This window comes from Delphinapterus leucas, chromosome 15 (genome assembly GCF_059928025.1).
Source record: "Delphinapterus leucas isolate spDelLeu-1000000601 "Yukka" chromosome 15, BTC_Dleu_Yukka2, whole genome shotgun sequence".
NCBI lineage: Eukaryota > Metazoa > Chordata > Mammalia > Artiodactyla > Monodontidae > Delphinapterus > Delphinapterus leucas.
Genome location: NC_143143.1, coordinates 74,124,961 through 74,149,546, shown reverse-complemented (window position 1 = coordinate 74,149,546; position 24,586 = coordinate 74,124,961). Strand labels below are relative to the sequence as shown.

General features: G+C 53.1%; 1 protein-coding gene across 1 annotated transcript in view; it reads left to right on the top strand.

Annotated features, from left to right (window-relative positions):
* Positions 1-24,586, top strand: part of CDH22 (cadherin 22) — a 72,431-nt gene that overhangs the window by 36,121 nt on the left and 11,724 nt on the right. Inside the window, exons 5-7 of the mRNA XM_022564956.3 lie at positions 3,319-3,512; positions 6,038-6,291; positions 15,023-15,159. Of these exons, the coding sequence (XP_022420664.2) occupies positions 3,319-3,512; positions 6,038-6,291; positions 15,023-15,159 (585 nt within the window). The remainder of the gene's footprint in view (positions 1-3,318; positions 3,513-6,037; positions 6,292-15,022; positions 15,160-24,586) is intronic.

Below are 24,586 nucleotides of genomic sequence, written 5' to 3'. Positions count from 1 at the left end.
ATGTATCCCCATATCCCCTCCCTCTTGTGTTTCCCTCTCACCTTCCCTAACCCACCCCTCTAGGTGGTCGCAAAGCACCGAGCTGATCTCCCTGTGCTATGCGGCTGCTTCCCACTAGCTATCTATTTTACATTTGGTAGTGTGTATATGACCATGCCACTCTCAAGCCCTTTCTTGATCATAACTTCTCCCCCCAAACCCTCCTCCGGAGTTAACTTCCATCTGCTTTTGTGATCATCTCCTTGCTTTTCTTTTTGCTTGAAGTATAGTTGATGTATAATATTATATAAATCATAGGTGCACAATATGGTAATTTGCAAGTTTTAAAGGTTATACTCCATTTATAGTTATTACAAATTATTTGCTATATTCCCTGTGTTGTACAATATATCCGTGTAGCTTATTTTAAACCTAATAATTTGTACCTCTTAATCCCCTCCTCCTATCTTGACCCTTCCTCCTTCCCTCTCCCCCTTGGTAACCACTGGTTTGTTCTCTATATCTGTGAGTCTGCTTCTTTTTTATTATATTCACTAGTTTATTATATTTTTTAAATTTTTATTTATTTATTTATTTTTGGCTGTGTTGGGTCTTCGTTTCTGTGCAAGGGCTTTCTCTAGTTGTGGCGAACGGGGGCCTCTCTTCATCGTGGTGCGTGGGCCTCTCACTGTCGCGGCCTCTCTTGTTGCGGACCACAAGCTCCAGACGCGCAGGCTGAGTAGTTGTGGCTCACGGGCCTAGTTGCTCCGCGGCATGTGGGATCTTCCCAGACTAGGGCTCGAACCCGTGTCCCCTGCATTGGCAGGCAGATTCTCAACCACTGCGCCACCAGGGAAGCCCTGTTATATTTTTTTTAGATTCCCCATATAAGCGATATCATACAGTATTTTTCTTTTTCTGTCTGACTTATTTCACTTAGCATAATGCATTGTAAGTCCATCCATGTTGCTGCAAATGGCAAAATTTCATTCTTTTTTATGGATGAGTAGTATTTCATTGTGTATATATATACCACATCTTCTTTATCCATTCCTTTAGGGTTGATTCACCCATGTAGGCATCGCCTAACATTTAGTTTAATTTCATGTTTTTTAACCTTATCTAAATGGAGCCACACAATACGAATGATTTGTGTCTTGCTTTTTTGTCTCTCAAAATTATGTTTGTGAAATCACATGTTGTTGCTTGTAGCTATAATTTATTCATTTTCACTGCTGTATAGTACTCCATGATTTATCTATTCTCCTGTCAGTGGACATTTGGGTTGTTTCCAGTTTGAGGCTATTATAGAGAATACTGCTTTGAACATTGTTGCATGTGTCCTAGTGCCATTTTGCATACACTTCTCTAGTATACAGAGGAGCAGAATAAACTCATCTTCAATTTTACTAAATAAAGCCACATTGTTTTCCCCCACGAAGAAATGCATGTGTCCATTGTACCATATCCTCACCGACAGTTGGTACTGTCAGATTCTTTCATTTGTGTTAATCTGGTGAGTGCATACTAGTATCTCATGCTGCTTTTCATTCATTCACTCACTAGTCACTCACACATTTCATTTATGTGACAGCCTGGTGTTCTGCCAGGCACCGTGAATGCCTGATGAATAAGGGATGTGGTCCCTGCCTTGCTGGAGCTCACACCCCTGAGGGAGGGAGGGGGAGAGAGAGAGGGAGAGAGAATAAACAGAAAATGACAGAGAAATGCAGTAATCCTTACAATGGGATGAGCTTGGGGGCCCTAGACACACAGGAACAGAGCCTGGAGGTCTGGGAAGCTTCCCTGTTGGAGGTAATATTCAGTGAGACTAAAAAAGAGTAGGAACAGGGGAGGTGAGGGCAGAGAGGAGAATAAAGAGAGGGAATGTCTAGGGGTGGGACAGAGCAAGTCATCCTTAAGGAATTACAAGAACTTCAGCCAGATTGAAGCTCAAGTTAGGGTAGGCGGTTGGGGGCATGAGGCTGCAGAAGTCAGCAGGGGCCAGGCAGCAAGCATCTTGCAGAGCAGGCCAAGGGGCTTGTACAACTCCATCCCAAGGGCAGCGGTGAGCTATGGCAAGGATTAACGCAGGGGAGTGGCGAGGTCAGCTTGTGTTAAAGCGCCCCCCACCCCGGCTGTTTATGTGACAGTGAATCAGAGGCAGCCACTCCACACAAGGGTATCCAGACCAGAGGGGGTCCCAAGAGACACATCCCCATCTCCACAACACCTGCTGGCCCATCATTTAGCAAATCACCCTCACCTTCATCTCGGCTCTGGGAGGAGAGCAGGGAGCTGTTTGCGTCCCACCTGACCCTCATTCCTTCTGGTTTCCCCCTGCTTCCCCACCTCCTCTGGCCACAATGGTCATCTTGCCATTCTTCAAACACGCCAGGCATTGCAGCCACCTCAGGGCCTTTGCATCTGCTGTTTCCTCTGTCTAGAATGCTCCTTCTGAAATATATGCTTGACTCACTCCCTCACCTCCCTCAGACTTTTGCAGAAATGTCGTCTTTTCCTCAATTGCCTTATTTAAAACTCCACACACACCGTCATCATCACTCCCATTTCCCTTCCCAGCTTTATTTTTCTCCAAATTACCATTTGACCTGCTGTTTTACTGATGTGATTGTTTAGTGTCTTTCTCCTTCCATTAAGAGGAAAGCACTGTGAGCCCTGGGATTTGGGTCTGTTTTGCTTGTTGCTGGAACCCCAGTGCATAGAGCTGCATCTGGGACATCATAGATACTAAATAAATATGTGGAAATGAAGAAACCAATATCATTAACATCAACAGCGACAAAAAATCAGCACGAAGCCCCACTGTTCTAATGCAATTTGTTCCATTTATTGGGTAGCTACCAGGTGTTGGGCCCTATGCTAAGCAATTGACAGGCATCATCTGAGCTCGTTGCAGGATGGACAGTGCTGTTAGGAAGGCACTGTTATTATTCCCATTCTACAGATGAGGAAAACCAAAGCGTGGGATTACACAGCTGGGACTGACTCTAGAGCCTTAGCCTTGATCACCGTGCTCCTCTGTCCCTTCACTGGGCAGATGGGGACACTGAGTCCCAAAGAACTGCAGGCACTTTCCCAAGTCAATCAGAGAATAAAGCCAGGGTGAGAATTAAAACCCTCCTCTTTGCACTGCATCCCACATTTCTGCAGGGGACGCACCTCTCCCAGCATCAGTCCTGGCCAAGCAGGGAGCGCCTTTAAGACACTGCCCTCCAAGGAGCCCATCTGAGACACCCCACTCCTCTCCCGTAGCGCTGGTGGGAGCTGGGGGAGGGGCTGTCACTCCATCCCTGCTCACAGCTGTATTCCCTACAGAGATGTACCAGTTCAGCATTCAGGAGTCGGCCCCCATCGGCACAGCTGTGGGACGCGTGAAGGCCGAGGACTCAGACGTGGGCGAAAACACAGACATGACTTACCACCTCAGGGAGGAGAGCGGCAGCGGCGGCCATGTGTTCAAGGTCACCACAGACAGCGACACTCAGGAGGCCATCATCTTAGTGCAGAAGGTGCGGGGCTGCCCCAGGAGGGGTGGGGGAGGCAGGCCCCAGGGCAGCAGGGTCAGGGGGTCTGTTGAGTGGCCAAATATCCCCACCCCACTCCACTCCAGGGATTAAGTCTCTCCGGAAGCTCTGGACCAACCTGGGAAGACGCTGATGGTGTCATTCCCATTTTACAAATGGGAAAATGAAGCACAGAGAGGTTAAGTGACTTGTCCAAGGTTGCACAGCTAGTTGTCAAGAGCCAGGATTCAATCCAGATTTGAATCTGTGCTCTTCAACACTATGCTGAGCTACTTCAAGATCATACCAGGCCCTTCACACTCATTGTTTCCTTTAATCCTCATGTTCCCCTCTGAAGGAAATATGCCCATTTTTACAAGTGAGAAAACAGAGGCTCAGAGAGGTAAAAGGGCTTGCCCAAGAGCACACCTGTAAAGGGTAGAGTGGGATTTGAACCCAGGTCTGGTGAGCCCAAAGTGCTTTCCTTCCTGAGTCTAACAGCCTCCTCACCCACTGGCCAGCCTCGGAACCAGAAGCTAAAATAGCAAAGTCAGCAACCCCTAGCGAAAGCGGACGGAGGTCAAATAAAAAAGCAAATATCCATCTTCCAGGACTTGGTCACGGGCTTGGCAACTCAGGGCTGCGCAGGCCTTTGAGCCTGTCCGCTCCAACCCTGCTGTCCCATGGGAGGTCTAAATCCCCTGCCCTGGCCCACAAATGGTCATAGGCCTTTGTACATGCCCGGGGATGGGATGCTCACTCCCTACCATCGTCCAGCTCTTCCTCCTCCCATTCAGCCAGAATCCATCTCCTTCAATCTGCTCCTATCAGCCCAGGTTCTGCCCTCTGGGACCCACAGAAACATCTGCCCCCCGACGGCCCTTCATTCACTCAATAAGCAAACTCTCTACCTGGCCTTGAGGGCTTGAGGATAGAGAAAACTCCCAGTTTCTTCAACAAGGATAATAATATAATACTAATACTTATAATGAGTGTTTACATTGTGCCAGGAGTCCTTCCACTGCTTTCCATGTATTAACTCATTTGATCCCTACGATGACCCTCTGAAGTACTATTATTGCCCATTTTATAGATGAGAAACTGAGGCCCTGAGAACTTCAGACATTTGCATCCAAGGTCATGCATCTTACAGAGCAGTTGTAGGGCTATGGATCCAGGCAGTCTGGCTCCAGAATCCACCCTTTTAAGCATTAAGTGGTTTTCAGTCTTCTGACCTCCATTTGTCCTCACTGTAAGATGAGCCCATTTCACAGATGGGGAACTGGAGGCCCAGAGAAGCCCAGCATCACACAGCAACAGAATCAGGCCCCAAGCCCAGCCTGGGGACCTCAGCACAGCATTTGCTCTCATCCACAGTGCTGCCTCTATCCTGCCCCCCTCTCCTCCCTGGCTCTTGGGCCCCCCTCCCGCCTGCTCCAGTAGTGGCGCCCGAGGTGCCTCTGTGGAGTCAGTGCTGGCTCAGGGAGCAGAGCCCCCGCCTGATTGATGACCTGGCTCCAGAGCCCATCGCTCACTCCCAGACCAGGCCTGCGCCTGCCTCCCTGCATCCTGATTTCCCAGGCAACAGGATGGAGGAAGGAGGTAGGAGGTAGCCATTCTTTTTTTTTTTTTTTTGCTGCTGGAGAAGGGGGCGGGGGATGGGAGGTTCTGAGAGGAAAGGAGGGTCCCTACACACAGGGCAGGTCTCCAGGAAGGTGGCCCCTGCTGCTCAGATAGCTCCCCCACCGTGTAACGGAGGTGCCTGTGGTTCCACCAGTGCAATTTCTCTTTGCTCTAAGGCATTGTCCTTAGAAGGCCAGCACCCATACAGCCGTGGAGCTTGTCCATCAGAGGGTCACCCACCAGCACTCTCTGATGAGAAGCAGCGCTCAGCATGGCTTTAGCCAGATCTCTGAGGAAAGCTCTAAGGCAGCCAGGCTTATCAGGCTCAACTCACATTAGCAGCTGCCACCAGTGTACACCAGGAACGTGTCATTTAACCCTCCCGCCTGAGGCCCAGAGAGGCCAAATAGATTGCCGGCAGACACAGAGCCAGCGCCTTTCCTCTCATGGGCCTGGGACTTGGGAGCCGACGGTGGGCAAGTTACAGAGCCTTCTGGGCCTCGATTTCCTTGTGTGTAAAATGTGATGATAATAATAATACAAGCCTCTTTGGGATGTTGTCAAATAGATGAGCCACTATGTTTAGAACACTGGCACATAGCGCTTTGTAAATTAATAAATTAATGCCCCAACCTACTGTGCTCTGTAGCGGGAGGTCTGGGTATCAGTACTTGACCCTGTGTCCCTAGACAAGACTGTCCCCAGCAGGGCCTTACTTTCTCCACTTGTAACCAGAGAGGGTTGGTCTGGGTCTTGGACAGCCGGTTCCATGGTGCAGCCTGATACTCAGGAGGCCCTGCTGAGTCAACTGTCACCTTGGCCCATCCCCCCTGACTTAGGATCTGTCTGCCCGGAGGTGTTGAGCAGACCCCAACCCACTCACCGGCCCTCTGCTTCCTCCCCACCAGCGCCTGGACTTTGAGTCCCAGCCCGTGCACACCGTGGTCCTGGAGGCGCTCAACAAGTTCGTGGACCCCCGCTTCGCTGACCTGGGCACGTTCCGCGACCAGGCGATCGTGCGTGTGGCCGTGACCGACGTGGACGAGCCCCCCGAGTTCCAGCAGCCCTCCGGCCTCCTGGAGGTACAGGAGGACGCGCAGGTGGGCTCCCTGGTCGTCGTGGTGACGGCGCGGGACCCCGACGCCGCCAACCGGCCCGTCCGGTGAGACCCCCGCCTGGGGCCGACGCCTGCTGCCTGCTACCCCGTCAGCGCCCTCGGACAGACGGCGGGCAGAGGGGGAGGGGGCAGGGCGGGGAAGGGAGGGGAAAAAGATGATGTGGGGGGAGGGGAGAGAGAGAGATGGACACAGAGATGGAGAGAAACAGGCGGGGAGCCAAGGAGACAAGGGAAACAGGTTAGAGAACAGTCGCAGAGAGACAAGGGACCCAGGATAAGGAGAGAGAACCAGGTGTGACAGACACATCACAGTGACCTGGGCTCAACCTCAGTCCTCCACCAAAAAAAAAAAAAAAAAAAGATAATTTCATCCTTTCAGCTTTTCAGGTCAAAAATGTTGAAAACCATCCTCGAGCTCTGTTTTTCTCTCACACCTCCCTCCAGTCCATCCGCAGCCCCTGTCATCCCTGCTTTAAAATCGTCAGCAGAATCAGACCATTTCTCACCTCCTCCGCTGCTGCCACCCTGGTCCAAGCCACCTCTTTCTCCTGCCTGGATTACTGCCTCCTTGCTGGACTCCCTGCTTGTGTCCTCACACCTCTTCAGTCTAGAATGGGCACAGGAGCTAGACTGATCCACCCAAATGTAAATCAGGGCGTGGCCCTCCTCTGCTCAAAGCCCTCCAAAGGCACCTCTTGGACTCAGGATAAAAGCCCAGACTCTCACAATGCCCCCCAGACCCTATGCGGTGTGGCCTCACTGTAACCTCTCAGACATCACCTCCCACTACCCTCCTTCCCTGGTTCACTCTGCTCAGCCACACTGGCCTCCGCCCAGCTCCGCAGATACACCCAGCCCGCCTCTACCCCAGGGCCTTTGCATCTCCTGATCGCTTTGCCTGGAATGTTCTCCCCCTTAATATCTCCATGGTTGGTCCTCTCACTTCCTCCAGGACTTTCCTCAAGCATCAGCTTCTCAGTGCAACCTTCCCCAACCACTCTTTCTAAAATGTCAACCCCACCCCAACCTGTCCCCACACTTTGTATCCATTTTCCTTTGTCCTTCATCACCAGCTAACCTGCTACCCATTTTCCTGATGACTTCGTTTGTACCCCCCTAAAAGATAAACACTAGGAGGGTAGGGATGCATGTCTGTGTTCACGGCTGTATCCTCAGCACCTCACCCACTGCCTAGCGCTTGGTGGACACTCCCGGACGCATGGTGAATGAATGCCATGTAAAATCAGAGAAAGACTGAGAAAAGAGAGAGACTCATGGAGGGGTAGTGAGACCAACAATGAGAGGAAGTGACCAGAGAAGGAGGAAAGCCGGTGGAAAGAGGGCAGGAGTAACTAAAGGACAGAGGGACCTACCTGGCACTGTAGGAACAGAGAGAGGAGACTTGGAGAGAAAGCCAGAAAGGGGAAGAAATAAAATCAGACACAGAGAGAGGCAGAGCAGTGAGCGGGGCAGGTGGGTGGAGGGGAGGGGATGCTGTGGCACTATCAGTGTCCCAGGAAGGGTTTGAGAGCTGCAGCGGTTAGGGAGTCCCTGACCGTGGCCCAGGTTGGAAGAATGTCAGATAGAAAGTGATCCAGAGGAGAAGGTCAGGGTGGGGCGGATGGCCATTGTTGGATGGATGGGAAAAAGAGCCTGGAGCTTCCTGCTTTTTCCCTAAAACCCCCGTTATATAGTCAGTGAATGATCCCTCAGGCAACTGTGTGCCTAGCTCTGTGCTGAGCATCGGAGAAAGAGGGAAGGGAAGTTACTTTGAGGATCTCTGCATCACATATCTCCAGATGCGTAACATTCCCACCATCATCTGTGTGAATGGCTCAGATTTGTACAGTGCACAGGCTGTGCAACCTTACATGGCAACCCGAGGTGAGGACACAAAGATGCCATCCTGCTTAACTACCCATGCACTTCCAGACTAGGAGCTACCCTCAGGGGTCTAGAAAGACTTCTTGGAGGAGGCAGGAATTGAACTAAGCTGGGTACCTGAGCCTGGTCAGGTATAACTATGAAGAGAAGGCCATTCCCAGATGCAGGCGTATGGAGGTAGGGGAGTGGTAGGTGTGCCTGGAAAAGAGTAGACTGTGATAGCTACAGGAGGCGGAGGGAGATGAGCTAGTGAGAGAAGTCTGACGGGCCTCAAAGGTAGGCCAAGGGGCTCAGACTGATCCAGAGGTCCAGAGTGCCTCCTGGGCTGCCTCCACCCTTCTCAAGGCCAAAACTGCCCTCCACTGCCTCTGAACTCCTCCACCGCCCTTCCATCCCTGCTACTGGTAGGTACAGTCTTTAAACGTCCCCATCAGCCTTGGGCTCAGCCCAGACCTCTCCCAGGAGGGCATTATCACCCATGTTTGGCAGAAAACTCAGGCCCAGGGAGGGGAGGAGTTAAGAACCAGCAGTAGGAGCCTCATCCTTGCCTCCCAGGTCCCTGCTTCAGTCTGCCTGGCCCCCTCCTCTCCAGTATAGCTCTCCACATCCCCTCTCAGTCCTCTCCCTCCCGCTCTCCGTTGACTTCCCTTCCCCCCCCCCCCCCCCCGCTTTTATCTGCACTGAAAGGGCCAACTTGGAAACCTGCTCTCACCTCTTTTCATCTCTCTTTGCTGCCTCTTCCCTGGGGCCCCTCAGATGTGGAGGTGGTGAGGAGCTTGAGACAGGTCCAATTTCATACGACAAACATTTACCCAACTCCTCCTCCATGCCCAGCCCTGAGCCAGGCCTGAGATGACTCAGCCAAGGGCAGAGCTGGAGAGGAGCGCCCAGTCCATAGGGGACAGGCATGGAAATGGGAGGCCAGAGAAGGGGTCCTCACAGGCCACATGTGCGGCCCAGAGCCCAGCTTATGTTCCAGCTCCCCCAGTTCCAAAGGTCCTAGACTCAGCACCTACGCATTGAGTCATGTCATCCAGGAAATGAGGATCCAGGAAATGGGGAAATGGTGATAAGACCCAGTCCCTCCCCTCATGGAGTTTGTGGGCCGTTGTGGGGGGCAGACAGTCAACAAGTAGCTGTTGAGACACATCAACAAATGGTTAAAAAGGATCATTGCTGATAAGAGCTATGAAGAAAATAAACTACTATGTAATGGGATAAGGAGGATTGGGGCCACAGGGGGCTACTTTGGCTTAAGTTGTCAAGGAGCTGGCAAATGAGTTCACATCAGAATGATCAAGAGAGAGCCACCCAAACAAAGATGTGCGGAAGCGCTTTCCAGGTAGAAGGAACAGCAAGTGCAAAGGTCCAGAGGCAGGAACAAGCTTAGTGCGTTCCTGGAAATGAAGTGGTATCCTGGGAGATTTTGCCTAGCATAGTAGGCACCTTGGAAATACAGAAATACAGATGTACAGAGTGATTCTTCTGAGTCGCTGCACTGGAGAGAGTGGAAGATGCCTCATACTGTGGCGTTTGGCCCTCAGAATGTAGTTAACTCATTCTACAGATGAAGGAACTGAGGGCCTGAGAGGAGAAGTGACTCTCCCAGTGTCACTCGGCCTGAAAGGGGAAGGAATGAGATTTAACCCATGATTGTCTGCTTCTTGAGTCCAGCCTCCTGCCATTTTACTCCTGCTTCTGACTCTCTTTTTAGTTAGAACTATTTCCAACCTTACACTGTGCCCTTCCGTGTGCGTGAGGCCCAGAGAGTCAGATGGGGGCGATGGGAAGGCTGGGGCCCCGTGTGAGTGAATCTAGTGACAGATCTAAGCCTGAGTGGGCTGAGGCAGGGGCTAAGGACTAAGGAGCTCCAAGCAGGGGCAAGGACACTGGGCACCAAGGAGGGATGGCCCCCGAGCAAGGATGAAGAAGACGAGGTTGGAATGGGAGGACAGCACTCCAGGGTGGAGTGATAGTGAGGGCCTGGTGGCAGGAACAGAATCATGGAGCCAGGAGGTTAAGTTCAGGGGCAGGGAGGTCAGCTGGATGAGCTCACGTGAGGGGGGTGGGCTGGAGATGAGGTCATGGGGGGGCACTTGGGGACAAGCTGTGAAGGGCCTTGAATGTCAGATGAAGGTGTGGGACTTTATCCCTAGGCAGTGGGAAGTCTTGGAAGGCTTTTGAGAGGAGGAGGAGAGGGCTCAGATGGGCCCATGCCTGGATTTAGGCAGCCTTGCAGATAGACCGGCTGTTTATCAGCCCAGCCCCAGCCCTACCAGCCCCAGCCCCCTCGTGAGTCTTCCTTGAATGCCGAAAACAGGAAAGCCCACACTGGACCAGAGAGAGAGTGAACACTTCATTTCCTCCCAGCAGTCCACAGTGGGGTGCAGCAGAAAGTACATGCACTTTAGGATCATGAATCCTAGCTCAGTTGTAGAATTGTGGGAAAATCACTGCACCCACTCCAAGCCTCAGTTTTCCCATCTCTAAAATGGGTGTCATTGTAGTTCTCGCCTCATTCATTTATTCAAAAAAATAGGTACTAAATGTCTATCATGGACCAGGTTCTACGCTCGGTGGTACCGGGATTGGAGGGAGGATTAAGTGTTTGGTACATAATAGGTCCTCAGGAAATGAACATTACGATTTTTCTCAGTGCTCTGGACACAGAACTAACCACACATAAATTTCTAGGTGTCATGTGCAGGCTTTGAGTGTGTGCCTTAAAAGGGTTAGGGGGAGGGGAAAGAGTCGAAGACAGCATGGGCTGAGCAGAGAAGAATCCCCGGGTCAGGGGAGCAGCCCCTTTTGCATCTGAAGAGTTTCCCCCACTAGTAGCTCAGGTGGAGGCCGCATCACTCAGCCTGCTGCATGTACACGTGTATGTACACGAGCCTGGACACAGGAGCACCGGGCAGGCTGGACACACATGGATCTGCAGACTTTCATATCTATCATGCCTGTGTGAGCTATCTATGCACATATTTATGTGGAGAAAACCCACATGCGCACTCAAGGCAGGAAGAAGTACCCTCCCCACTTCTCTCACCCTGACCTTGACAGCAGCAGTGTTTTGTGTTGTGCCCAGGGTGTGGGAGCACCCGCAGGTATACCTGGCTGGTCCTCAGGAGGGTGCCCTTAGTTAGATCTGGGAATCTGGACAGACAGACGTGGCTTGGGAATTTGGCTCTGCCACTAACCAGCCCTTTTGACCCAGGGCGAGGCACCTGGCTTCTCTGAGCCTCAGCTTCCTCATGTGTAAAACGGCAGCGGCAGTGATGACTGTTATCTGCAAGGACTGGAGGAGCTCGTGCATGTGAAGCCCTTACACAGGCCTGTCACAAAGTCTTGCTGAGCAAATAAAAATAAGAGCTAAACCGTACGTCATGTGGTAGGTGCCCAGCGCTGTTAAAAGTGTTTTATTGGTAGTACTTGTCTAACCCTCACAACCACCCTGTGAGGTAGGTGTTATTATTAGCGCCATTTCTAAGAGGGAACCAAAGACCAGAGAGGTTAAGTGACTTGCTCAGGGTCACACAGCTAGGTTTCAAACCTAGCCAGATGGCCACCAGATCCGCACTCCTGACCGTCATTCCCAGGCTTTCTTTGCACGTGTGCACACGCACACACACACTAGCAGACACATACCCACACTCTGTCACTGTACTTTTCCACCCACACCAGCTGCTGTTCCCCTTCCTGCCCTTCAGATCCTGGCTGACCAAATGAGAAGTAGGGCAGTGAGAACTGAGCAGAACCTTCTAGACCACAGATGCCTCCTGTCCTCCTCAGACCGCTGGCAATGCTGCCATGTCCATACATGGTGCCTCCCACCCCCAGGCACACAGACCACACACTGGGTTGAAGGGTCACCTGTGTCCCCCTTACCAGACATTTCGGAACGCTCATTAGAATAACAATAGTTCTCACTCGGGGAGTCATTTTCCTGGAACCCAACTAGGCACCTGTCCCCTAGCCAGGTGCTTAATCCTCCCAACCACTTGCAAGGTGGGAGTAAAATCGGTTCCATTTTGCTGAAAATTAAGGCTCAAACATGCAGTGACTTGTCCGGGGACATCGTGGATCCAGACCCAGGGCTGAGCGGCTGCCTCTCATACCTTCCAACTGCAACACAGCGTCACACACCAGTTTCCACCCACAACACAGACACACAACTCTTGCACCTACACGTGAGGGGTACACGAGCGTCCCCCACTGCCCCCCACGTCTGCCAGGCCACACTCCTTGCCACACACCACGCCCTCCGCCCCTCCCTCCCATTCACTCGCTGGCTCCCTGAGCTGGAACAAAGCCACCTGGGCTCAGCGGCCACACTGACCTGCAGCCCCAAGTCTTTACCTGGTTAACGGAGGCTCCCCGCGGCTCCCGCCCCATGGCCTTGGGAACAGCTGCCTCCACTTAGATTCCAGCCCCCCTTCCCCTCCAGGAGGGAACGAAAAAGAACTGGGAGGAGGAGGGAGAAGAGAGCAAACAGGTCTGAGCCGAGAGGGGAGGAGAAACAAGAAGGCGGTGGGCATCCTCCCACCAGCCCGGCCTCACGCCCAGCCCTGACCAGGTGATCAGGAGCCCCAGGCTAGGTCATGCCCCTGGCTCTCTCCTGGACTCACTTCTCCCACCTGTAAAATCAGGAGGAGGTCTCCACGTTCCTTCCAGCTGAGCTGACACTACTCAGAGTCTGGTTCTACCTCCTTTGGACCCAAACATCCGACAGGCCAGGCTTGGGGCAAAGGCAACCTGAGACTCCATGCATTGCCACTTTGGATGGTTCAGTGCGCTAGAAAGAACTCTGGGTGTAGAGGCCCATATTGGGGTACAGATTCCAATTCTGTGACAGTCCCTGTGCAACCTTGGGCAGGGTTATCACTAGCCCGTATGGCACCTTTCGTAAATAAGAAAAAAGTCGCCTTTTGAGAAGATGCTCCCTGGGCTAGGACACATGGCTGGGCAAGCAGAACACTGGCTGGACTTCACCCCCACTTCCCCTCTTCAGCCTGTTAACTCTGTGCAGGACACAACCTGCACAACCATACTTGGCAGCCCTAAGCTTGGCAAGTTTCCTCTCTGAGCCTCAGTGTCTCCATCTGCAAAATGGGGTGAGATCACATCAGCCTCACAAGATGCCAGGCAGGGAGGGACATTGTCTGTCTTGTTTGCCATTTTGTCCCCAGGGCTTAGCACATAGCAGCACAGAGAAGGCACTCAGTTAATGTTTAGGCATAAAGGAACGAAGGGAGGGATGGCTGGAGGAAAAGTAAGCTACAAACTGCTAAGAGCTATACGGGTGAGAGGAATTGTCATCTTGGATCTGAACCTCCCCACACACTTTCACCCAGGTCAGGAGGACCCAGGCTGATCAGGGCCAAAGGAGAATATAGGCTTAGCAGCTTAGGGACAGGAAGGGGCAATAAACTAGGGACTCAGGAGATGCCCCCTACACCCACGTGCCCAGGCCTTTTCAGTTTGACACGAGCCTCCACTTCCACTACAACAATGAATATGAAAATAAGGGCTGTCACCTCTGCCCAGTTCCATGAATTACCTCCTCTAACCCACACCAGTATGAGGTGAGTATGAATCACCCTATTTTCCAGACAACCAAACAGAGGCCAAAGAGGTCCAGTGACTTGTCCAAGGTCACACAGGTGGAATAAGAAGCAGATGATTCAAAGCCAGCTCCAGCTGCTCCCAGATCTGTGCAGTCCCACTGGACATCATTATCCCCATTCAACAGATGAGGAAACTGAGGCCCAGAGAGGTTTGGTAATGCAGCCAAGGCCCCACTGAAGGGTCATCTCAGGGCTTCGGGTTCCCACAGAGGGTGTTTCTGGTATCCTCAGTTTCCCCGCTCTGGAAGATGGGGGAAGGGCCCCTTTCCTTCTGCTGGTGGAAGTGGGAGGGGCGCCCCGCTGGGGCGGAGCCCCACCCCACCGCGCTCCTTTGTCCCCGCTTCACAAAGAGCCCTTGCTAGGCATTAGGGGCCTTCGTCGGCCGTGCAGCCTGGCGGCGCCCCCTCCCGCGTTATCAGCGCCGAGAAGCGGCGGAGAGAGCTGGCGGGGCCTCTCTGGGCCGCCGCCTCCCGAGACATGTGTTGGACACGGGCCTTTCAGGCCTGGAGTAGCCGCACAAAGGCCGGGGAAGAAGGCGGAACAAAGGGCTTTTTCACGCGGCAACGAAAAAGCCGCAGATTAGCACGGGCATGCTAAGGTGGCGGGGAGGGGCCGGCTGCCATCCCCCCAGACCCCTTCCCGCCGCCTCCGCTCAGCCCGTGTGCCCTGTCTGGGGCCTCCGGAGAGCCTCAGAGCGACAGAGCCAACCCACTGTCTCCTGCTCAAAATCCCCCTTGGCGCCCCAGGACACTCAGCCCCCTGAATTCTGCACTCTGCCTGTTCTGATGCCTCCTCCTCCCCACTTCCCAGTTCTGGCCTTTTTTGCACCATAAGCCATTCCCTAAGTAATTCTCACCCGCCCTTTGCAGCTTCTGTTCCCCCTGCCTGGAATGCCGTCCTGTCCCTTTCTCAAGCCCAACTCTAGGGTCACCTCTTATGGAAAGATAAGAATCAAATATCCCGCGGGTGCTAACTCTATGCTGGGACCTTTGCCTTCTTCCAGCCCTCATAACGACCGTGGGACGCAAATCATTAGCCCCATTACCCAGCTGAGGAAACTGAGGCTCAGAAAGCTTGAGGGTTGCCCATGGTCACATGGCAGGTACCCAGTGCAGCTGAGATGCAAACTCAGATCCATTTCCACTCCTCTGCTTCTTGTGTCTCCCAGGCAGGTGGTTCCTCTTTGGGGGTTGGGTGGAGGGACATGGGCACAGGTTCCACTGGCGCCAGGCCACCTTCAATCAGCCCCGCCCTGCCTCCCTCAGGTACGCCATTGACCGTGACTCAGATTTGGACCAGATTTTTGATATCGATGCGGACACGGGCGCCATCGTAATCGGCAAGGGGCTGGACCGAGAGACTGCCGGCTGGCACAACATCACTGTGCTGGCCATGGAGGCGGGTGAGCCAGGGGGCGGGGCGAATATGGGAGGGAGGGGCGATGGCTGAGGGCTGGAGCTGGGGCGGGGCAAAGCCCAGGGAGGAGGGACCAAAGGCTGGGGGCGGGGCAAAGAGTAAGAAACTGGGCAAAGCTAGGGTGGGGGAGTGGTCAGCAAAAGCTGACCCGCAGGAACAAAGATCTGGGAAGGCTCCCAAGCCAAAAAATGAGGGCCAGTCTTGGGTCTGGCTTTCTTACCTCAGCATTTATTGAGCACCTACTACACACTAATCCCTTTTTTAGAGGCTGGGGATACAGCCCTGAGCAAGATAGAAGAACTCCTTTCTCCATAGGGTAGAGTTAGACCATCAACAAACTGAGAGAAAGGGTGTAAGCATGTCAGCTGATGCTAAGTGCTAACAAGAAACTGAGAAAGAAGGAAGCAGAGGAAGGGGATCGGGAGGGGATTGTTTCTCTTAGGGGAAGGCCTCTCTGAAAAGGAGACATTTCAACAGAGAGCTCAGTAAAGTGAGGGAGTCATGCCGCCGTCAGAGGGAAGAGTGTTCCAAGGAGAGGGAACAGCCAGTGCAAAGGGCCTGAGGTAGTAGTTTGCCTAGCGTTGGAGGAACAGCAAGGAGGACAGTGTGGTTGGTGAGGGGCAAACTGGTCAGCCATTGCAAGGTTTTTGGACTTGACTCCAAATGAGGTGGGAGTCACTGGGGGGGTGTTGAGTAGAGGAGGGAGGTTGCCTGACATGATACCTCTGGCTGCTGCATTGCGAATAGACTGGGAGCTCCGAGGTGGGGGCGGGGGCGTGGAGGGGGAACAGGGGCTCAGCCAGAAGTTACATGTGACACTGCCCAGAAGATGAGACAGTGGCCTGGCCCAGGATGAAGCCATGTTAATGGTGAGACGTGGTCAGCTTTGGGAGACAGACTGAAGACAGAGCCCGCAGGACCTGCTGATGGGATGGTACAGAGGAGAGATAGAGAGGGGTCAAAGGATGACTCCAAGGTGCTTGGCCTGACTTTCTGGAAGTGTGTGTGTGTGTGTGTGTGTGTGTGTGTGTGTGAGAGAGAGAGAGAGAGAGAGACATGCAATTTGGCACAGCTGGGGAGGAGTGTGAGCTGAGAGAGAAAGAGGGGGCCCTGGGACATGGGGGCCAGACAAGTCAGGCCGTGGAGGAGGAGCTAAGAGCATGGAGGGTCATGCCACCCAGGAGTGGGGACAGGGCAGTTCTAGGCCTCCTCCACAACCACAGCAACGCTGCCACTGCCCCTGCCTGGACCTGCTCTGCAAGCTCCCCACCCTGTCAGCTCGCCAGGTCTCAGGAGCCAGCAAAGCCTCCAGGAAGCAGTGGTGACAACAGGAATACTCAGAGTCTCTGAGCCTTGGGTGGGGTGGGCGCCGTTCAAACTCCCCTCTGCATACCTCGGCCCCAGGCCCCTCCTGCCACTTCGAGGCCTCCTGGTGGCCTCCCTCTTCCTCCGCCTGCTGGTGCCTCCCACTTCCCAGGCCCCACCAGCCCATTCCAGCCAAGGAAGTCCCTAGGCTGAAGTTCCCTTCGTCTCTTTCAACTTCGGTTTAAAAGAAAATACAATGCTGGCTCAAACCTCAGTGCCTGCTGCTCCCGAGCCTTTTAATTCACTTCTCCACCGCATGAAAGGGAGATAACAAAGGTGGCTGGAGAGGAAGTGGTGGCTGGACTGGAAGGAAGACAGCTCGCCCTCCTTACCTCCCCGAACCTGCCCCTTGGGCAACCATGGGGACTGGCCCAGCTGCTGGGCAGAGATGCCTCCTCTCCCCACCCACAGATACATCTCCTCTACCAGCTGTCACACCGCCCAAAGGCCCACCACTAGCAAGCCCGTTCTGGGGTTAAGCATTGTGCTTCTACCCAGTGAGTCTCTTTCAGAAAGCAGCTAGAGCCACATATGAAGTCTGCAGTGCTGCCGTTTCACAGGAGAGAGCATGTCCGGGGGACTCTCCCCCACAAACATTTTACAATGTTTACCTAATAGCTACTGAGCTCCATGCTTCCTAGCACGTACTTTATTGATCATGATCTGTTACAGAGCCGCACCCATTTTACTGATGGGAAAATCGAGGCTCAGATCATTAGGAGATTTGTCCAAGGACATGCGGTGGCAGAACTGGGATTTGGACCAAGTGTTCCTGGTTTCCTCCGCAGCTTTGCTACGTGGCCTCCCTTTTCCTGGTACTCTGCTCTCGGGACCCCACCCCAACCCCCAACCCTCCCCAGCAACTGAGCTGGGGAAGGAGATGAGTCTCTGCAAGGAAGGGACTGGTCGCTGGGCTAGAGATCACGCCCCTCTGAGCTGCAATTCACAATGCCTGCCCAACCCTCACCGAGGATATTAATCAATGGGAAAATGAATGGTTCCCACTTCACAGTGCTGGTGGGAGGATTAAATAGGATAATACATGGAAAGAACTTAGCCTAGTACTTCGCTCTCAGTTAATGGTATCTATCGATCTTGACTCTGTGCACTCGGCTTAAGCACCAGCTCTGTGCCAGGCACTTTACAATGCTGTGCTCATTGAATCTTCCACCTATCAGGTGTTGATTCTGCCGTTATCCCCAGTGCGTGGATGAGGAAACTAATAAGAGAGGTGAAGTCATTTGTCCAAATTCCCAGCGCAAGCCTGTCAGACTGCACAGCCCGCTGTCACCCAGATGCCCCTCAAGTCATATGTCTTTGGTACCAGGCACAAAGCCAGGAGTGTTGCAAATAATCCACCCACTCCGCCTTCTTGCCATCTCTGTGAGACAAGGACAAATTATTATCCCCACTTTACAGCCAAGGAAATAGAGGCTCAGGAAGGAACAGCGATGGCCCGGAGTCACAGAGCGAGTCCATGCGGGGCCAGGGCTCCCAGCAGCCAGCCGGGCCCCCAAGTGCAACACCCGTGTCTTCCTGCTGACGCATCCCTTTGGCTTCCTCAGAAACGGGGGATGGTGGTGGGGTCGCGGTGCCCCGCCTGCTCTGGGTGTAACAAACATGAGGTGACAAGAATCAGAGGGAAAATATTTATACACAGCCGCTGAGCTTTGCCAGCACCTCGGAGGATGCAGCACTCAGCCGGGAGCCGCCACCTGTCACACCGGATTACCTCAAAGACTCCCGAACCACTTAGTACGCCCGCTGCCCCCTCCCCAAACTTCTGAGTCATCCATTCTGCCCATGCAGACGCTCCTTCCACTGACATTATCTTTAACGTTTTGTAATCATGAAATATTAATGACCGTTATTGAATTTAAAGTACAATTTGTGTCTGAATCCTTCAGTGGAAAGGGCAGTTGTAAAGGGACAGTCTTCAAAGAGATGGCGGGGTGGAGGGGGAGACTTAGAAAGCCAGTGCTGGAGTGGGCGGTGCCAGGGGGCTGCATCCGGCCCCCTCTTCCAGGCCCTAAGCTGGTCTGCAGGGGTGGCCTCTAGCCGCCCCAGACAGCAAAGAGTTAAGCAGATTAGCTAGAGCTTCCCCATCTGGGTCACCCCAGGCCAAGTCACGGTTTTACAGCCCCCTGATTTTTTCCTTATACCGCAAAGCACACTTTATGATTTATATGTGCATTTGTGTGTGTGCTTTGTTAATCTCTCTTCCCCAGGAAACGATACCTTCCATGAGGGCAGGGTCTCATGTGTATCTGTAGCATTCACACCAGGCCTGGCACTTAGAAGGTGTGTATAAACATTTCCTGAATGGATAGATAAATGGGCTTGCCCACCCAGTTAGGAAGGCAGGGCGACATGATGGAGAAAAACTGGTTCTAGTGGCATGGCTCCCGGCTGTGAGTTTGGGCAGTCGTTTCCCCTCTTCTTGCCTTAGTTTTCTCATCTATTAAATGGTACCGTATTGGATAGCTATAAGGATAATAACTGTATTGTTAACTATTAATAACAGTGGCTTCTATTTATTTGAAGCTCACAATATACCAGATATTGTGCTGAATGCTTTATATAAAGTGTCTGCGGAGGGCCTCTTGTCACCCACCTGCTCTGGGCACTGGGATCTGGTGATAAAAAGTCTTGGCCACTGACCTCAGGAGTTCACAGGTGGGCAGAGAGACACATCAACTGTCGGTGGTAACGCAGAGGGCAAGGAAGGGGGCGGCGGGCATTCAGGGGGTGTAGCCAGGGACTTGCCTCCCTACAGGAGAAGGCAAGAGACTTTCTCAGAGGAGGGGACATTTGAGTTGGGTCTCAAAGGCTAAGGAAAGGGGGTTTGGGAGCTCCCAGCAGAAAGAGCCCCACATGCTCAGGCCTGGAGGCTAGGCCGGCAGAAAGACCCCTGTCCATTCTGAGAATGGAGAGACTGGGCGTGGCCAGAGGCTGGAGCCAGAGAATGGCTGGAGTAGGTGGGGTGAGGTGAGTGTGCAGAAGCTCACTGGGCCTCTACAGGAAGGACCTCGGATGTCCTGTGAGCAGCCGGACATCTCCTGGAGACGACAGGGAGCCAGTGCAGGTTTTAGAGCAGAAGAGGAAGACGGTCAGATGTGCAGTCCGCAGCATTCACTCGGGTTGGTGGGGGAGGGTGGACGGGATGGGGGCAGCCTGGAGCAGGCAACAGATGGGAGGCTGTCAGGAAGACTCGGGCTTGGACATGTGCTGAGGGTACAGGGCAGGGTGGGGACGGGCAGGAGGAAGTGCCAGGGAGGCTGACTGTGGTGCCATCTGGGGAAGAGGCCTGGCACAGCCCTGCATGGAAGGGGTTGCTTCATAAGGCAGTGAGCTCCCCGTCACCAGAAGTGTGTAAATGAGGCCTGGGTTCCTCTTGGATTGGGTAACTCCCGGGATCCTGTGCCACCTATGTACTTAACAGATGCCACCAGGAACAAAGATTTTTGTGATGTCCATGGAGTCTCATAAGACAGCCCAGAGTATCAGGACCAGCCTAGCCCTAGGGAGGAAAACTTTCTCCCACCCCACCCCCCAATGCCAGGGCCCCTGTTTTACCCAGAAGTCCTCCAGCACCCTACGGAGGACCAAACATCCCCACCCCAGTAAGGTCAAACCTCCAATCTCCACTTGGACGCCAAACAGATAATCAAAGAAACAGAGAAGGGCACCCTAACCTCATGCTTCCAATGGAGGTGAGTGGGCACGGGGCAGGGAGTGCGAGGCGACCGCCTCTGGCAGCCCTGACACCCCCCTCCCCCGGGCGCACTCCCACCTGCTCACCCAGCCCCCCTCGCCGTCCTGCCTGTCTTGGCCAGCTCGTAATTGGGATGATAAATCTTCCTGCCCAGCTGGCCAGCGCTAATCAGAGCCTGGTGTTTGGATGCAATTTAATTCCCTCGAGAGGAGGGAGGCGCTGAGGGGATGGTGGAGAAGAGGGTCCAGGCTCTGGTCCTCCCACCCTTGCACCACTGCAAGGTGTTACCTTCCAGCTGCCCCCCACCTCTCTGTCCCCCTTCCTCCCCCCTCTCCCCACTTCTCACTCTCCTTCCCACTCCTGCTCTTGTGACCCCACTTCTCTCTTTCTCTGTGACAGCCAAGGAGAACTTCAGAGTCCAGCTCCATTTGTTTTACAAATGAGAAAAGCTTGGTCCAGAGAGAGAGGCAGGAAGAGGGTCACACAGCTTGACTGCTCCCTAGATGGTGGGATCTGGGCAGGGGGAGCGTGGAACCCTCACAGAATTAGTTCATCCAGAGGTCTCAGTCTCTCCCTGTCGTCACCTCCACAGCATCCCAGCATAGTCAGGGGTGCCACAGACAGTGAAATCCATTCATTCGCTAAATCTTTATTAAGTACCTACTGTGTGCCATACACAGAGGGGCTGTGGATACAGCAGCAAACACAAGAGACCAAAATTCTGCTTACTTTCTGGTGAGGGAGATAGATGATGGGCAAGTTAAGTGAGTAAAAATATAGCGGGTGTTGGATAAGTGCTGTGGAGAAAAGTAGAGCAGGGAAGTGGGTAGCTGGTGGGATGACAAGGAACAAATTTAAATAAGGTCATCAGGGGAGGTGTCTCTGAGAAGACATCTGGGCAAAGATCTGAAGGAGGGAAAGGAGGAAACCTGGAACAGAGGGAAGGGGAGAGCCAGGTGAGGGACGAGGCCAGGGAGGAAGATCACAAGGGCCTTACGGGCATGTAGGTCTTGGGCTTATAGTCTGATTTCCCAGGACTAGGGCAGTCAAGGAAAGCTTCCTGGAGCAGGCAGAGACATTTGTTTGGGGCCTTGAGGCAAGTCGGATTCTGGCAGCTGAAGATGGTCAGAAAGGCAGTACCATTTGATGGTTAAAACTCCCCTTTTGGACCCAGACCCAGGTTCCATTGATGGTTCCCCGTGAGACTTCGGGCAAGTTCTTTAGCCTCTCTGAGCCAGTTTCCTCATTAGCAAAACAGCAATAATTCAAATCCCTACCTCCCACGACGGTGGACAGGATGAAATGAGCAGCACAGACCCTGGCCCATGGCAGGTGCTCGATATGTGTTTGCTGGTGTCCTGGCAGGAGCATATCCCTAGGAGTTCCCTAACAGGGTCACCAGGCCAGGCCACATCCCCCCTACACTTCCTACTGGCCTCTAGCCCTCCAAGTCCAGTTTGGTCCAGACACCCAGGTTAGGAACTGCTAGGGGGTGGGGGTCTTCCTTAGAAGGAATCCAAAATCTTACTATCTACAGCCTCCCCTCCCACCCCAGGACCTTTGCACATGCTGTTCCTACTGCCTGGGGCACACTTTCCTTCCCATCCCCTTCATCTGATTACTTCCTAGTTGGATCTCAGCCTAAAGGTCACCTATGCCAGGGCAAATATCCCTGCACCCCACCAGGGTAGGCACCCCTGCCTCATACTCTCACGGTCCTGGACTTTTTTCTCTCTACTTTTATCACAGTCTAGAGTGATATCTGTCCCTGCCGCTAGACCAAGAGGCCGTGTTGGTCTTGTTCAATGTTGTGTGCTTGGTACAAAGGAGGCGCTCAAACTGTAATAGTCAGCAAAAACCAGAAGCCTCAGTTTCAAATTGCCTGGTTCAATCCCCCGTCTGTTATACGTAAGGGATGCTGAGGCCCAAAGAAGGTTAAGGGGCCTGCCCACACAGCACAGCAGCTCTCCCACCCAAGCCTGCTCTCTTCCCAAGGCACCCAAGGAATTGCCCACCCTCCTCTGCCCCTCGGCCCCCCAGGGCTATACCTGCCACCTCCCCGGGTTAACGGTGAGCCAGCTCAGAGAGGAAGCACCGGGCTGAAGCACGTTTAATTTTAATTTAGGAATCGGTTAAGACTGCGGGCCTGCTCAGCTCTGGGTTGTCAATCAGCCTTCCTCAAGGCTGCATCAATTAGTTTAAAAATATTGAATGTAATTTTGCCTGACACAACATATTGCAGCTACTGCAAAATATAATTTATTTTAGAAGAAGAAATAATTAAACTAATTTGCATGTCAGTCAGCTGAACTGAAATGCCAAGGGAGGGGCGTGGGACCCATGGGGGATCCAGCCCCTGGACACAGCACCTGCCACTGGGCATTGGGTGAGGTCAGCCTGGGCCTCGGTCTGAGCAGTATCTGCGTCTGGATGGACAAATATTCAGGCAGCAGGAGGGCCCACTGGCATTGCATCTAGACCACGCACTGGACTTAAGAGTTGGGAGACCTAGGACCCAACCTCAGTTCTGCCACTGACTTGCCTGTGGCTTTAGACAAAGTCTTGCCCCTTTCTGGGCCTCAGTTTCTCCATCTACAAAATGGGTTTAGGTAATTCCCTGGCAGTCCAGTGGTTAGGACTCTGTGCTTTCACTGCCGGGGCCTGGGTTCGATCCCTGGTCGGGGAACTAAGATCCTGCAAGCTGTGTGGCATGGCCAAAAATTAAATTAAAAAAAAAATGGTTTTAACAAGACCTCCTTTATGGGTTGTTTCGAGGATCCAATGATGTCATAGATAAGAAAGTTTGTTATAAACTGGAAAATCCTGCACAAAGAGGAATGTTAATTAATTGATGGATTTCTTATTTTATACTAGAAACATTGAAGTTGGTAAAAATTATGCATTATTATCAATTATTACAAATGATGCTAACTGTGATCGGGAGGGGTTTGGAGGAAGCCAATCAGAGGCGAGATGCCCGGTTGGACCTCCCCCAGCACCTGCCAGTCACCCCTAGGCAGTAGTTTGCAACACTTGCTGTTGATACATATTAGATTCACCTGGAGCTGTTAAACAAACCGTCAACGGGCTTTCCTGGTGGCGCAGTGGTTGAGAGTCCGCCTGCCGATGCAGGGGACACGGGTTGCCTGCGCGTCCGGAGCCTGTTCTCCGCAACGGGAGGGGCCACAACAGTGAGAGGCCCGCGAACCGCCAAAAAAAAACCAAAACACATCAATGACCAAGCCTTGGGCTTAGAACATTTTAAAGGCTTCCCAGGTGATTCTAATAGCCAAGCTGAAGACTGCCACGGTGTCAAGGGTACGGGATGCTGACTTAGGGCTGGACCACAAGCTCTGGGGGGGTCCAGACCAGCCCCCAATTCAGTGGTCTCTGGGATAAGCTCTGTAGGTGGCAACTTTGGCGACATAGAGGCACACCTCTCGGCTGCCCTACCTCTCAGATCTGCCAAATCCTCATGCCAAAAAGGATTCAGGGCCTTCCCAAGAGGTGATCCATGACATTTGAAAGGAGGAGATAGGACAACAACAAGACGGTAAGGTAAGGATGTTCTAACTAATCTTATTGTGACAAACATTGCAATATCTACATTTATTTTACACCTTAAACTTACACAGTGTTATATATCAATTACATCTCAATAAAGCTGGGGGGAAAAAAGAGGTAGGAGAGGCCCAGCAGAACCCAGAGGAATGCTACAATAATGGGGGTCTCACCAGCAGTGGACCCAACCCTCCAGCAGAGTGTCTGCCCACTGCGGATCTTATCCTACTCTGAGGTCCCCCTTCTGCATGGCCCCATAGGACCCTGTCTCTCCCTCCAGCCCTGCACACCCCACCCGCTGCAGGGGAGGGGGCCCAGGCCACCCCCTACCCTCCTTCTGCCTCAGTGGGGAGAGAGGTGCCTGATCCTGACAGTGGACCTCAACCTCCCCTCCTAAGCACCCACCGGCTGGCTGTTTAAGTTCTCTGGCAAAACACTCTTAAAAATAACAGCTCACCCGACATTCCCAGTCACGACTCCCATCTCCCACCCCCAGAAAATCCCCCACTAATCGCAGAAGCAGCAGATCTGGGTGAGCTGAGAAGATAAGGCGCCCCTGCCTAAGGGGAGCTCCAGAGGGGAGTCGGGGGCTGAGTTAATTAAGGACTCCCCCCCTCCCCCCGCTTCCTTTCCCTGACCCCTGCAGGAGGTGGCTGCACCTGCCTCCCAATCTCCATTTCTCTTTTTATCAACACAGGAGCAGCTGCAGTCGGCATCCAGTGGGGCCCTGAGTCCAGAGAAGGAAGCAGCCGCCCAGCCCCGACTTGCCCCC